We start from the raw sequence: 16,334 nt of genomic DNA, 5'->3' as shown, positions 1-16,334 counted from the left end.
TATATTTCTGGTTTTTAACAAATGAAGTTATTGAGATATAAAATGTTAGTTTAAATCATTAAGAGTTGCTGATAGTTGCTGTTTTCTCCCCATTTCCAGTCTTTATGCTAAGCTAAGCATAAGCTAATTTTTCTGAAAATGTAAAATTCCTAAAAACAAGTCATAGCAATGATTTGAAACAAGCTGATTTGAGAGGTTTATTTCTTAGCATTTTGGAGAACCAACCCCTTTAGTACAATAGTTAAAAAACGCAATTTGAGGAGTCCATTTGTGCGCGATTAAATAGCCTGAGAAGATGCTTATGTTTGCAGAGTACAATTACATCTATTAGCAGTTCAAACAGAGAACAAACACTTGTGTTGCTCATTGTACTGAAAGCAGGGGCTGTCTGACTAACACCTCTTAACTCCACTGTACAAGTGATGGCGACTGTCATCGGCTCATAAAAACACCATTCAGGAATCTTCTAGTCTATGGGGGGATTCACAAATACACTTCGAATGTTTCTGACCATCCACAAAGGAATCAGGAGAGAAACGAGAAAGCACATGGGTGTAACTCTTGTTTTGTTTATGTACTCTGTGTCTACGATAGTAAAGTATTCTGGCAAAGAGTTGAATGATATTTTCAATGGCTCCAGGTGGCCAGCATTAGGAAAATGTATTATTTTTGTTACAATACCTCCGGAAAATAAAGTCTATTTATCTGTGAAGAGACAAAGATTTACAATAAAACAGAGATGACTACAATGAAGTGGTGACAGAGTTTAAATTATGTAGAGCAGATATAAATGAAAACATGTACAGTTCATTTTGTTTGAACAAAAAACAAAAATGTATACGCGTCAGTATTGAGTTTGATTTTATATCTTTACCATTTTATTACATTGTATTGTTGTGACTGCGATGGAGAAAAAAAAATATAAAGGAATATAAATTCATTTTTTCCAAATGTGTGTCACTTTTCCTTTGCATTTGCATTTTGTTACACTGGATATGAGTTTGTTTCAATTGACACACAAAAGTCCAATGCTCAATCAATTTACTCATTTTCAAAGTTTTATTGACCCCGAGGGAAACTGTCGTAGACCTTCCATGATTTGGACGGAACCAAGAAGGTATTTTACACGCCTTCACAGACCAAAAACAAAAAAGGGTAACGTTGATGACCAAACACATTAAAAGTGCATATTACATAACGTACTGTACCTTTAAAACACTGGTTCCGCACCTTGAGTCCGGTTGTCAAAATTAGATGCACACATATTAACTTAAAGGTCACACATTATGCAAAATCCACTTCACCATGTTTCTCTAACTCTAATGTGTCTCTAGTCTGTCTACAAACCCCCCAAATGATGAGAAGAGTCCATCCTCTCCATCTTTTGCTGCTCCACTTTTCAGAAAATGTGTGCTCAAACAGGCTGTTTGGAGATTTTCCCTTTGTGACATCACAAAGGGCAGTAACCCCTCCCCCAGGTGGGTGACACTCCCACAGCTACAGTAGGTGTTTGTTCTGACTTCTGAGTCTACCTTTCTTCAGGGCATGGAGCGAGATAGCTCAAGCCCTTCCAGAGAGGGGCGTGGTCAGACACAGGTCATTTGCATATTTAAAGGTACAGACACAGAAACAGCCTGTTCTGAGCAGGGCTGAAATAGAGGGTTCTAAAGGCATAATAAAAAAACAGGATCAGAGTTGATTTTTTGGCAGGAGACATGTTTTCAGGAGCTCTGAGACTTCTTTAACTTATCAAAAAGGAGGATAATATGTGACCTTTAAATAACATTGAAACACTTGTGTGTGTGTGTGGGCCCAATCTGTTGGGATTTTATCAATGAAATCAATTAAAATTAATAACTTTGGATAGCAATTTTTTTTTTTGCGACTGTCCTGGGGGCGACTCAGCTTTTCTTAGATATAAGTAGAGGGTGCTCAAGGGAACCACTGCTTTAAAACATTCAAACATTAAAAAATGATCTAAGCACAAAACATGAGAACATCATCTTGACGCTGGTAGCTTCTTCGCTGCGCCTCATATCACACCTCTGGCCTGAGTTTTTACACTGGGACTGCTTTATGGCACAAACTTTTCACGTCTCACAGAAATGAGGGTGCAAATTAAGAGGCATGACTGTAATCAATTATTTTTTTTAAAACATCCTTTTCAAGTAAATCGCAAAATACGTATACCGCCACAAGAAATTGCTTAAAAAGACTACAAACATGGCGTCAGTTCTTACACTTTAGGTCAAACCCAGCTCAAAACAGCATGGCGTTCTAATAGTAATGTATATTTTAGAATAATCCAGACATATGTTGTTTCTTTGGAAGAACAATTTTTTTACTGTATCAGCTGATACGATAACAAGTGTAAACTGTCAATTATAGAGCTGTTTAACAATTAACACAAACATGGTGGTACGTAGATGTCTTTTTGAAAGATGGAGCTCTTTGGCAAAGAGGAATACACTTTATAAGACTTGTGATAATGAGACAAACTTTAATCTTTGGCTTTGGTATTTTTATGGCACTGCTTGATGGAGAAAGTTCCATCAGACGCTTAAAAATATGAAACTTATCATACATGATAAAGGTTACAAATCATTCACTGAATTTAATCATCTATCATTTTTTTAAAATAAAAACAATCCAGTGTGAAGCTGTCCCACAAGATCCTTCAAATAACTACCACACGGCTTATTTCACATAAAACAAAATCAAGTTTTCTCATGGTGAATATCACCTTGTTCCATCGGTGTGATATCTTTATTTTCATCATTATTTTATCTACAGTCTTATATGGATAGAAATCAGCCTCTTCAGAATAGCCATTTCCCTTTACTACAGCTTTAATAGCAGTTATTCCCTTTAATACAAAAATGTATTTGTTAAATGTATCACCCTAAAATGTAGTTATTGATAAACTGATTAGTCAAGCCTAAACTGGATTATTCCAGACTGTAGGATTAAAAAAAAAAAAAAAAAGCAAGATACCAACATTTACTTTTAGCTTTCCTCCACAGTGAGATGTAACATAAATATAAATATGACCTACTGGCTCCCTCTGCTGGCCAACAGGAACAGTACAAATACACACCTTTTATTTAAAAAAAAAAAAACAATTCCTGCAGAAAAACTAAAATTTCAACAATAAAAAGAAACGTCAACATTTCCCTTCAATACGCTACATTACAAAAAAATGTAAGCCCATTTCCGCCAGTTAAAAAGATAAAAATGAAAACTTGGCTTTATTGAGTCTCTTTGAGATTTTTTTTTTGCCCATATTAAGTCATAATTATGAGATAAAAATGATGCATCCCCTCACTCGCCCAGCCACGCTATGCAATCCTAAACAAGGTAACTAATTCTACCAAATGTGATAAATGTTAGATGCATGATAGCCCAAATAGTTGTGTCTTTTAATCTGGTTGGCGTTAGAACTAAACACATTACATTACTGTTTACGTAGCGCTGACGTTGACTCAAATGTCAATGTAGCCTATAGGTTACTACACAGTAGGCTAACGCTCACGGTACTAGATAGTGTCCCTGAAACGTAAACAAAGTGTTGCAGTGAGGTGGCTATTGGCCTTCGCATTGCTCTCTGAGTGAGGAGTAAGGGGGTCATCAGGATACATGTAACCTAAAGCCATGAACACCTGAAATCTGTTGAATAGCTGCTTCATCTCCTCACCGGCCCCGGGCCCCCACAGACCAGACACCTGTGTTCGTTTCATTGGTACTCTGTAACAGATTTGAATCTTCTCCATATCCACATGATGCAAACAATCCCTGCCTCCGTACAGTTGAGGGACTGCATGCAATATGGAGGGACGTCCATGAGGTGAGCGTGAGTTGTGGACTTGACGGACTCTGTGGTTATTCCAAGTCAGAACAACCTCATCAAGTTCTTCCTAGAAGGCACATCATATTTAGTCAGTGCATAAAATGTAAGCCATTAGTAATTACTGCCCTGGCTAGTAGTCCTGACCCATGGTAGGTTTTTATCTGTGAGATTTGTCCTTGCTTGTGATACAGGGGGCTCGCACAATAATATGAATACCAGTAAATTGTAATTTTTTTGCACTGCAACTACTGTTGCAGGCATAATATAACAGCTATCAAAATATCAAAAAACCTGTCTTTGACATCATTATGTAATGTCATTTATCATACAATTCTAAAATTATTTTATATACAGTATCTGTATATTATATGATATGAATTAATTTGATAATTACCCCAACCATCATGATTTCTTTGTTAACCACAAAACAAAAAAAATAGTATTTTTTAGTCTCCATACACCATAAAGGCAATGACTATATCACACACAATTTGTGTCTCTTAAAAATATAATTGGGCAATATTTGAATGTGTCACTTACCTGTATTGTTTGAAGAAAGCAAAACCGGATCAAGGACTTGTCCAAGAAGTTGTCTGAGAAGTAGCCATCTTCTCTCAGTTTGTCAAACAGGTCAATCCAAAACTGGACACACTCACTTCTCAAGGTTAACCACCATCGTTCTATCCGCTGGTTTCCAGTGCTTGGACCAAAGGTTACACTGTCTGTTTCAGCTTGGTTCTCAGAAAAATGCAAAAACTGCTGCATTTCAGCCATATGGCCATTTTCTGTCCCCAAGTCAAGTCTGATTCTGGCAGGGCAACCACCAGCATTGATCACAGCATCCATATAGTAGCCAGCGATGACCTTTGGGTCATTGTTTGTTTTGTAAGCTTCAAGCCAAATCATCTTCCTGGAAAAACCATCAATGGATCCACTGATTGCAATTCCAAATGGCTTAAGCTTGTCATAGCCATCAATATGCCAAACATTGTTTGGACCACAGCTGTGGTAAACACGCCTCCGCAGTCTGTTTCTTGACCTGACATCAACACCTTCACCATCAAATAACTGCAGCAATACTCAAACTGTTTCTCTGTCAGTCACAATCCCATGTAACCAACATTTTTGGTGCCTCCATCTGTAGCCATGGCACTGACCAGATGTTTCCAGTTGATTCTCAATAAAGGTTGCCACCTCAGCCACATCAGTTTTATTCTTTCTTCGCCAGAGCTGCTTCTTCCTTAAAATCCTTTCAAGGGTGCGTTTGCTTAGCACTATCCCATGCGAATCCGCTAGCAAAGATAACATTTCATTTGTGGTATAACCACGTTTAAAGTAAGTCTCAATGTACTCACAATCCATATCATATTAAATAGCAGCTAGAGCTCACACCAAAGTAAAGCTACTGCTTTGTCTTTAGTAAGTTTTCTTCCTTTCAACTATCTCATAATTATGACTTTTTTATCTCATAATTTTGACTTAATATGGGCAAAAAAAAAATCTCAACAAAGCCAAGGTTTCATTTTTATTTTTTTAACTGGCGGAAATGGGCTTCCATATCCATCACATTATCATGTCCATTGTGACAGAGTTTGAAGAAAAGTTATGAACAGTCAGTACCAGTCAGCTGACCCTGCAGTTGTAATGGTTTAAAAAAATGGTGACAAACTCTTTGTCTTGTTACATTTTCAAAGTATCGCCCACTTTTCCCACTTTTGGTGGTTGTTGTTTTTTGTGAAACTGTCCGTCCCCCTTCTTGGTGCAGTGTTGAAACGAAGACACCATCATGTCAGATACTGCCATGATCCGACTCAAAGTTGTTCTCTGACATCTGGCGATAAGCCAATGAGCGCCGCCGGTACATCAACCTGAACACAACTAAAGAAATAAGAAGTGTTACTCTGATGGTCAGTCGCAGGCAAAGAGTGAATAAAAAAAAAAGCAAAACAACATTCATAAATATACAGCATAAAATAAGGACTCAGGTACGTTACGAAGCAATCACACTACAGCTTCAGTATTTGGCCAAAATCTTTCAATCCCTTCACTTTCAGTCATACCACTTTTTGACCTCTCTGGGATTTTCAGACCACAGAGTTGCTGATCCCCCTCCAAACATTTCAGGGGGGGAAAAAACTCTACACAGTTAATGTCTTCTATAAGCAACAATCAATCCAGTCTTACAAACAGGGGCGGAGCCAGAGGGGGGGCCAGGGCCACCCTATAGAGGCCACCCCAAAATCCTAAACGATGATTAGCTATTCTCCTTGTCAGAGTCCAACAATCATCTTGTCTGGATGTGTTTCAACAGGCTGCTAGTAGCTTTCTCTGCATTTCAGTGTCCCTTGATTAGTACTTTGAATTTTGACTTTGGACATACATGTTCTTAATCATGTAAGCTTAATTCTTTAATTGTTGCCAGTTGGTGTCTTACTTTGTTAAAATTGTGCAAAGGAAAGTAACATCTTTCCGATATGTTAATGTTTGTAGTTAGAGGAGATAGCTAGCTAGCTGAGACAGAACGGTAAATACATTCTATTAATTGGTGTATATGTGTATGTTTTGTTTTAGATAGTTCTGTAAACGCACAATACTGTTAGTTATTGTTCTTTTGGTAAAGCCTTGTTTTGGTTTCATTTCATTTTTTTTTTGTATTTTTTTTTTTCATTGGTTTTTTGAATAATACCGTATTGGTCCGAATATAAGACGACCCTGATTATAAGACGACCCTGATTATAAGACGACCCTGATTATAAGACGACCCCCGTTTTTCAACACTCACATTTAGAAAAAAAGATTTGCAGACCAGATCTTGTTTTTATAAAGAACTTTTTTTAAAGAACTTAATTTTATTTGAAAATAACAATACTAAAAACACATTGAATTAAACACCTGTTGTATTAATAATTATAATAATAATTAACATACCGTATTTATCGGTATAGACCTACGGCACTTTTCAAAACAAAGTGTTTCACAAGGGCGAACTATGTACCGTATGATTCAAAATTAAAATCGATTAACAATCAAGCAATATTATCTACATGTTTTTAACATTTTGAAATAACAGAGGAAATACAGGCAACACTTTTAACTAAACTACCGCTAAACTAAAACTCACCAAACTTCTCCTCTGATGTCTCCGCTCTATTCCTCACACACACACTCTGCCCCGCTGTGTTCGCTCTCATCGCTCCCCAATATTAAAAACACATTGAATTAAACACCTGTTGTTGTAATAATGATAACAATAATAAACGTAGGCCTCTTTATCGTTATATGCTACGGCACTTTTCAAAACAAAGTTTTTCACAAGGTCAAAATATGTACAGTATGATTCAAAATTAAAATCAAGCAATATTATCAACATTTTTAAATAACAGAGAAAATACAGGCCACATCTTTAACTAAACTAAAGCTCGCCAAACTTCTCCTCCGATGTCTCCTATTCCTCACACACGTACTCCGCCCCGCTGTGTTCGCTCTCACTGTCATCGCTCCCCTGCTCCTCCAAGAGCGCGTCATGTGTATTGACATTTAAAGGGACAGGCGAACAATTAGAGCTGCGCTCTGAATACTAGACCCCGAATATAAGACGACCCGACTTTTTCGGACCTATTTCGATGGGGAAAAAGGCCGTCTTATATTCGGACCAATATGGTAATAACTTTGCTTCAGGCCACCCCTACATAATTCGGGGCCCCAGTTGGGCCAGTCCAGTCCAAAATGTTTAGCTTAGCCACTGCTTTAAAAAAAAAAAAAAAGCCTGATCTGATTGCTCTTCACAGCAATGAAACCGCACTCTCTTTTTACATGTCTATCCTCGTTCCACTTGTTTTTCCTCTTAACATGCCACCACTGGTGCTTTCCAATGCAGAGACTGTGTGGAAACACAGCATCACATAGATGTATTTATTCAGACTTATTTGGAAACACAGCATCACATAGATGTATTTATTCAGACTTACTTGCAACCGTGATGACTAGCAGGAGGAGGCCCACTAGCAGCAGGATCGTCAGCCCGACATCCCAGCAGATCTCAGCAGCCAGGAGGCACCGGGCCCGGGTCAGAGTGCCATTATTTGGCCGCGGAGGCATTGACAGCAGATGGCACATGAGCGGGTAAATGTCCACGCTTTGTAAACTGCTGATTCGATAACCTTGACGAAAATAAGGCCCCGTCGCTGCCAAGAAGGGGTGCATGCTAGGGAAGGCGTTGTCGTAGCCATGTTGGCCCACTAGTGGTGGGAAAGAGAGAGAGAGAGAGAGAGAGAGAGCTGATAAGTGGAGGGCCTGTGAGGTTCTTATATACTGTATATAACATGGACGTTGTGTAAGTGATGTCACACGTCCGGTTTTTGAGGCAGAGTTTAAAAGCCAGACGATGGTGTTAGCCATATTGAAAATGCTGTCGTAATCCTAGCTTCTAGTTTGAGTACCTCGAGCTTACTGGCAAACCGCTATAAAACACACAACTGTTAATGGAAATCAGTCATGCATATAATATATAAATGACAAATGAGGTTGTGGCATGGTCTTGCGGTGTTCATTTGAAATCATGGACCCTCCTTGTATCTTGATGTAAACACCATTTTAAAGGAGCAGTCCAACATTTAGCGAGGTTTTTTTTTTTTTCATGTTACATAATAATATTGATTGAATGATTGAATCTGCTAGCTTAGATACAAAAAGTTCAGCAAAAATAAATTGGCCAACATCTTGAGAAGAATCAATGTTAATTTTTTAGACTTACTTTCATGTCTATATGGGGCAACTTCTTTTTTTTAAATATATATATCGTTATAAATTTGAAAAGTCTTAAAAAGTAGTCATAATGGACATAACCTTTTTTTTTATAATTATTACTTATTTGGCAGTAATAATAATTAGAAATACAGAAAGCGTGAATAACAACTGACATTAAAATGTGTCCTTGGCCAAAGCTCTGAAATTAAGACTAATATTATCATAATGTTGGAAAAACAAGCAAAATACGCACATTTTTCCAGCTTGTTCCCACGCTGCACTATGGTCCAGCCCTCGTCAGCAACCACTATGATCGGCTGTAGGCGTATGTTGTGGCTGTAATGTAATCTGTCGGGGATGTCCTCTTTCAAATACGCTTTTATATGAGCGTGGCACTTATTCAGCAGGGTCACCATGGCCTCTGGATCTGCAAAACACACGCAGTGAAATGGGAACCAAAAACAATCTTCTCATTTATCATGAATAAAGCCTAAATTTAAAAAAAAAAAGCTGCGCTGAACCTGGTTACCTTCATTTGGGAGAATGGCTGCCACAGGTGTGAGGTCCACCAGCGTGTAGCTGTCTGGTCGGAGGCAGTCGTCGAGCCGTATGAGGCGCTCTGTCGAGCACTGAGCCATGCCATGGTCGCTGGCTATCAGGACATTGATGTGACCCCAGAGGCCGGTCCGCTTCAGCTCTGAAACCAGAAGGCCGATGTTGTCGTCAACCTGAACTCAAACAAAGAGACATATCTGTAAAGAATACACTCCATCAAGCAGGTGTTGTGTACAAAAACAGCAAAAATCTATTTGGGAAAGCAGCAAAAGTTTCTTCTTCACACATGTCACTCACAGCAGGAAGTATTTGGAAGCTAGCCTGAAATAAAACATGAAACTGAAAGAAAAACATAATATAATTGCACTCTATTGATAACTGAACTGTTTTGATGTTCCTCTCTTTATTTCTAAAAGCCTCCTGTGGTAATGTCTTGCAAATTAGCATTGTGCTATTAACACTAAGAGCAGTACATCCTGATTGTGCATGGTTAGATGGTAAAGCACCGACCTTACTGTATGTCCATGTCAAATAAATTAAATTAAAAAATTAAACAAAATATATAGTTGGGGTGAAAAAGGGAGTTTTGTGCATGTGTGAATAGGGCTTACAAGCACACTGAATAAACCTCTGAAGGCGTTGTGTGTCTGTCACATCAAAATTTGTAGTTATTTATAGGGATATGCTTCTCACACACATGCACAAACAGGATGTAACACTGCTGAAATAGTCCCTCCCATTGGACAACAGCATCTGTCAATCAAATCCCCTGAGCCAATTGGATGCAGTCTGGAATGAATATAATTGGGATTGTTTAGTTTTTAGCTGGATGGAGGGTAAAAGGTGCCCGAAAGAAATTGTGAATTGAAGGCCTGTTTTTCTTTAATTTAATTGTGTTTAAAAGTGTTTTTTTGTTATTTGTTGAAAATAGAAATTTGAAACCGGTAACATGTTCTGTGTCGTGTGTTTTAATTAATTCTCCACCAGCTCCAAGAGTCTAACCTCACATCAGCCCTGTACACATTCATTTGTAAAATCTTTTTGATGATTTATTATTTCTAAATACATATTTTATTTTGACTAAATTTTGTATCCTGAGTGTTACATGCAGCTGTGTACATGCATTAGTGGAGAGATGTCAGAGTGAGTCTGCTACAAGCTGCAGTGCTCGGGAAGTGCCCTGGCACCTCTCCAGCTACCAAGACCACCTTCCAGATTTGGTCCGCACCGGGACTTGAACTGGTGACCCTCCGGTTCCCAACCCAAGTCCCTACAGACTGATCTACTGCTGCCCCATATAGCAGTGGAAGATATTGAATTTTCATTTTGAAGGGGGGATATGGGGGTAACCGTAAATCCAGAAAAACATCAGGGAGATTGGTTGGAAAGTCAACCAAGGATGGATTCCTATTTTATTAATGATCACATAATTTATATCATATCAGTCCAAAGCACCGGAATCATGCTGTGACGCTTTGCAAGGCATCTGACACCCCCCACTGTTGTTTGCTAGATTTGCACAATTTGAGGCAATGCTTTGGTTTAAAAGTTTGTCAGCCGTTGCCCCCCCCCCCCCCCCCCACATGGCCTGGGGCCCCAAGCAGTTGCCTGCCTTGCCTGTTGACAAGCAGCGTCTCTGCTAGGGCAAAAAAACCTGTACCTCCTTCAAAGCTTTTGCCATCTCTGAGGTGTTGTCAGGGCCGTAAAGGTGGCCTGACCTGTCTGGCTCCTCCCAGTAGAGAGCCGCAAACTTCACTCCTTCCTCCTGTTGGGATGAGGGATATGAAGAAGGTGTCACACAATGTTTACTGCTTCATTCAAACATTCTGTTCACCACTGACCAGTAGAAGTAGTTTGTGGTGTGATAGAGAAAATGGCAGTCGGTTCCTATACGGCTTTAAAATAAAGTAAGGAGTGGAAAAACAGCTTTTAACTCCTCTACCTTTCCGTCTCCAAGAATCCAGTTTGTAACATTCCCCACGCGTTGCCCAAACGTCACACCGGGGTCGTAGGGCAGGAAATGCGACGGCGTGCGGTTTCTTATCGCTAAATCCGAGCCGGGCCACATCACCCCTGCCGTCTTGTAGCCAGAGTCCAGTGCTGTGACCCAGAGGGGCTCCGCCTCGCTCCACCACCACGGGTCATTTTTTCCCCCAACATGGAAGAACTTGTGGCTGACGGGGTCGTACATGTTATTGGCGACTATACCGTGAGATTCGGCGTACAGCCCGGTAACCTGGACGGGGAAAACAAAGAACAGTTAGACTTTTTATAATCCAGGATTATGCTTCTACTCCGCTTGACTTGATTTGATCTAATATCTACAATAGGGTTGCAAAATTCCGGGAATTTTCAGAGTTGGAAACTTTCCATGGGAATAAACAGGAATTTATGGGAATAAACAGGAATTTATGGGAATAAACGGGAATTTACAAAATTGAAGGTTGGCCCGGTAACAGGGAATTTAAATATAGTTGGAGAAAATATATTATAATATAATCTTGTCTAAAACAACCAGATTTCATGCCAGTACACTTGAATATCTCTGCTATTCCTCAATCACACACACTGCTTACTGCAGGGCTATTTAGGCCACGCCCCCTACCTGCACTGTGCACTCCTCCATCACATGCACAGATGATTTCTAGAACCCTGGACCACACTGTTGAGCCCACAGCACAAAACTGTTGAAGCCACACATTTTAGCCTGTTGACTACATAAAGTGAAGTAAGCTTTGATGATATTATAGGGTAATATATTTTAAAAGTAAATAAATGTATGGTATTAATGTTCAACTTGCAAATATCACATAAAAATGCATTGATGCAGTAATTAGCTAGCTGATTAGTTAGATGCTAAATAAGCTATAGGCCATCTATGACAAAACGAAATGTTTATATTTATGCTTGGATATGATAAAGTTCGATTAAATTACCCTCAATTTCCAAATAATTCCCATAATCCAAAATTCCCCAGTTTAACTTCCCAGGGAAATTTCCCGGAAGTTTTCCACCCCTTTGCAACCCTAATGTACCATATTTGTAGGTTTCATTTGTACAGTTTGTGTTTCATTCTGCCCACACCCCCATACACACTATTAAGTGGTTAAATCCGATAAACAGCTGCGGGGAGTAGCAGGGTTACCAGGCTGTAGTGGTTTGGAAACGTCTTGGTGATGAAGACGTTGGTGAGCTCCTCCACCAGGACCCCCTGGTTGTACAGGAGCTTCAGGTTCAGCATCGGGAACCTCTGCAGGTAGTCTGCTCTGAAGCCGTCGAATGACACCAGCAGCAAAGGAGGAGGACCGTGCTGAGCTGTTACCCCACACAGGAAAGCCAGCAGCAGTTTAAGTAACATCCTAAGAGGAAGTGAAAGAACATTTTAATCTACTATCTATTTTAAGTGTATGCTAAATGCTAATGCTCTGTTTACCACAGCTAATCAGTGCTGCTATGTGCTACATGCTTACATCAGGCTGCCTAGATTTTCACTGTAGAAGACATGATGTGTACCATGTCCAATATTTAGTTAAGGAAGATGTTCATATGCAAACATTTGTTTAATTGAATGTCGTTAAAATTACACGTCAATTATTTTCTTTTGCAACTAGAGTTGTCACAATACCTGAATTACTTCAACATAGATATAGAATAGAATAGAATTACTTTACTGATCCCAAACTGGGAAATTGTGATGTTACTGCAGCAGGTTATCAGAGCAAATAAAACAATATAAGAATAGATACATAAATAAGCACTTAAAATATAAAAAATAAGAATAACAAGAGATCAAGGATTTAACTACCATAGCACCAAAAAGAGATATCTGGTGTTTAGACCTAACTGAATATCTTTTCTTTATTGTTATTTTTTTTTTTTAAGGACATGAATTCATTTAATCCCGGATGCAGCTAATTGACTGCGGTCAAGCCAGCCGCTCCTCGAGTTTACATGGTGAAGTGAGCCGCCCCTAAATTTGAAGTGCCCACGTATTCTGATCTTTATGGTAAATGCTCCGGACTGCAGAGCGAGCAGGAGTAACAGACAGAGAGAGCGAGTCCTTTATTAATCTCCTTTTCCAGGCAAAAGTGATAAATGCAGAAGTCTTACCATAAAACTGGCTATGAGATACACGTGTATGAAACGGGAGCAAACAAAATACTGTTCAGGGAATAGCACTATAATTAGTATTTTTTTCTGACTTTGATGTCTTGTAAAAAAAAAAAGTAGAAAATGATTCTGATATGGTTGGACTTAGTACTTCCTAGACTACATGCACAGGTACTATGAAGTACTTTTACTGTGTACTTTCTGACAAATCCATTGTCAAAGTTCTTTATAAATCACTATAATGAGTCTTTTTTATGACTTTGATGTCTTGTAAAAGACATTTATGAAGTTAAAGGTAGTTATTGTGTTCTATTATCTCAGAAAGTACACAGTAAAAGTACCTAAATGTACTTATGGAAGATTTTATTTTTATATGACATCAAAGTCAGAAAAATAAGACTCAACAATATGACATATAATGGACTTTGACAATGGATTTCTCAAAAAGTACACAGTAAAAGTACTTCATAGTACCTGTGCATGTAGTCTAGGAAGTACTTAGTCCAACCATATCAGAATCATGGTGTACTTATGTAAGAAAATATATATAATTATTGTTTTCTCCAAGAAAACTGTTTTTTTTTTTATTGTGAACACCTTATTTTGAAAAACGGAAGTTACCGCAGACTCGCAGAATTATTCTCACACTAACTTCCCCGACCTCTGAAGCTATTCCCTGAACAGTTTTCTGTTTGCTCCCGTTTCATACACGTGTATCTCATAGTCAGTTTTATGGTAAGACCTAGGCATTTAGCACTTCACTTCATCGCTCTCTTTCTCTGCTCGCTCTGGACTCCGGAGCATTTGCCATAAAGATCAGAATACGTGGGCACTTCAAAGTAAGGGGCGGCTCACTTCACCATGTAAACTCGAGGAGCGGCTGGCTTGACCGCAGTGCCATTTGCTTCCTGTTCTTAATGTATGTTAGTGTTACAGTCACTCATTGGCATTCACCTGAAGTAGTCTACATTCTTCAGCAACTGGTCAATAAGCACAAAAAACAAACCCGGAAGTCACTGTGCTAACACAAAACTGCCCAAAAAATGACGATATTTCAAACACTTCCTGTAAAACTTAAACGTATAATGGGTTATGTCGATGCCAAAACTTAGGGAAAGTGTTATAAGCATTAACTTGGTAGCGTTTTTAAAGGTTGTTTTTTTAAAAAAAAAAAAGCATATTGCTAACAGTCTGTCCATTAACGTTACCTGTTACATCCAGTTTTCCACTAGCTGAATTACTTTTCCATTTATTCTATGCTATGTGCGCACCATCATCGTTTGACTTCCTCGACATTTACCAAGACTATTGTTGTAAAGCTAACAGGTTTACCAGCCGCTCCGGTATGCCCTTTCAAAATAGCGAGGCAACAGATGTGACCAGTTTTCTTGTTGAACTCCAGGTATGTGGTTGAACCGGTTGAACCTGAACGAAATTTGCATCTAGTTCTTCGTAAAAAAAAATAAAAATAAAAAAGAGGGTATTTTCAAAACTTTCAAGAGTTTTTTTTGTCAAATTAAAAAAAAAAAAAAAATGTAAAATTTTCAAAACTTTCAAGAGTTTTTTTTGTAAAATCACATGTTTAAAAAAACAACCTATATGAGATAATGTCGTAAATGAGTGTAGATTGGAAGTGCATGACAAATAACAACACAGTAATGCACTGCATTACAATGCAAGGTTGTGCTCCAATTTGCCAAACAGGCAAAATGTTGTTTTTTCCCCACATGTGATTCTATATAGTCAGCCAGCATAGTGTCATCATCATGCCACAAAAGTGGGTTTTAGTTTTTACTTCTTTGATTATTTTTTAACCAGAAATTGGCTTGCATTAATCCATACATCAGCCTTACAGTTTTGTGTGTTTTAGCCAATCATATAGCACAGCATCTTTGTTTTTAAATTGTTCAAAAATCCTACCTGAGACTTTCTGACAACATTCAAATGCTTATGATGATAACATTTAAAATAGCCGACTCAAAGGAGAATTGATCTAGTTTGAATTGAAAATGTTTAAAGGACTTAAAGCCTTTCACTGCTGTAGACATCTGTTTATGAAGTCACATGTCCTGTAGCGCTTTAAAGAGCTTTATCAAGTCTGAGAATAACGCCTGGACTTTCATGAGTTAGGACTGACACTTGGATTCTAATCTATTCAGAACACATTACAATCAGGGAGCAGAGACTTCTTGGAAAGATTAGATCATTTGGAGTGGTATCATGAAAGCTGCTGTGTTTGCATTTTTTTTTCAAATTGAGCATCCTGCAAGAGGTGACACAGACTGAAATGAAAATCCATGTCTCCTTATGACATAATCAAGCAAAGGAAAACATCAGCATGAAGATTTCCTTTTACTATAAAGTCATTTTTACAGGCAAAGAGTGATGATCCGCATGCAGGAGAAGCATCTTTTTTTATTTTTCCAATGCAAAGACTGTTGTTATCTGACTGTTAACGGACAGCTGGATGTGTTTGTATTTTATAAAACATACACAGGACAAAATAAGCAAGAAGCAAAAAGTACTGTTTTGTACAGGGGGCGCCAAAATTGACACAAACCAAAAGTTTCTCACAGATGCTTTTAGCGATATGCTTAAAGGAAGAAGTACACAACATCTCATCCTAATTTCTTTTTAACAGTCAAGTGCATCGCTCATGAATGACTGTTTGTATGACACCTACCCTGTGACAGCAGGTTTACACATTCATCATTTTGTCTGGAAATAATCAGTTTTGTCAATAATGGTCATGTGTGCTTTTACAGCTCATAAAAAATAAAATATTATTATTATTATTATTGTTATTATATTATTATTTTTATTATATTATATTATTATTATTATTATTATTATATTATATTATATATATTTTTTTTATTATTATTATTACATTTTATTATTATATTATTATTATATTATTTATATTTTTATTATTATATTATATTATTATTATTATATTATTATTATTATTATTATTATTATATTATTATTTATTATTATATTATTATTATTATAAAGAGGTATGCATATTCTTTACACAGTATTTTATAAACAGATTAAAAACTCCTCACAGGAG

The 16,334-nt window shown here is 37.9% G+C and overlaps 1 protein-coding gene and 1 long non-coding RNA gene across 2 annotated transcripts; both read right to left on the bottom strand.

Annotated features, from left to right (window-relative positions):
* Positions 1-1,036: 1,036 nt before the first annotated feature.
* Positions 1,037-14,611, bottom strand: enpp4 (ectonucleotide pyrophosphatase/phosphodiesterase 4). Its single transcript, XM_061032213.1, has 9 exons — positions 14,467-14,611; positions 12,294-12,507; positions 11,091-11,384; positions 10,809-10,913; positions 9,123-9,321; positions 8,847-9,020; positions 7,816-8,085; positions 4,388-5,725; positions 1,037-3,914 (listed from the first exon to the last, which is right to left on the bottom strand). Exons 2-8 carry the CDS (start codon positions 12,504-12,506, stop codon positions 5,637-5,639), a joined length of 1,344 nt encoding a protein of 447 aa, XP_060888196.1. The 5' UTR covers position 12,507; positions 14,467-14,611; the 3' UTR covers positions 1,037-3,914; positions 4,388-5,636.
* Positions 6,660-7,816, bottom strand: LOC132959312 (uncharacterized). Its single transcript, XR_009666965.1, has 2 exons — positions 7,770-7,816; positions 6,660-7,727 (listed from the first exon to the last, which is right to left on the bottom strand). It is a non-coding gene; the product is annotated as an uncharacterized LOC132959312 (long non-coding RNA).
* Positions 14,612-16,334: the final 1,723 nt, after the last annotated feature.

The sequence above is a fragment of the Labrus mixtus genome, chromosome 24, assembly GCF_963584025.1.
Source record: "Labrus mixtus chromosome 24, fLabMix1.1, whole genome shotgun sequence".
Taxonomy (NCBI): domain Eukaryota; kingdom Metazoa; phylum Chordata; class Actinopteri; order Labriformes; family Labridae; genus Labrus; species Labrus mixtus.
The sequence above is the reverse complement of the archived record's forward strand: the minus strand, read 5'-3'. Positions and strand labels throughout refer to the sequence as shown.

What these genes read in the sequence shown, in the direction of transcription:
- enpp4 (XM_061032213.1), bottom strand. Translation starts at nt 12,506, where the DNA reads ATGTTACTTAAACTGCTGCTGGCTTTCCTGTGTGGGGTAACAGCTCAG. An exon ending in AGCCATTCTCCCAAATGAAG is followed by an intron (nt 9,021 to 9,122) that starts GTAACCAGGTTC and finishes TGTGTTTTGCAG; the next exon opens with ATCCAGAGGCCATGGTGACC. An exon ending in TGGGAACAAGCTGGAAAAAT is followed by an intron (nt 8,086 to 8,846) that starts GTGCGTATTTTG and finishes TCCCACCACTAG; the next exon opens with TGGGCCAACATGGCTACGAC.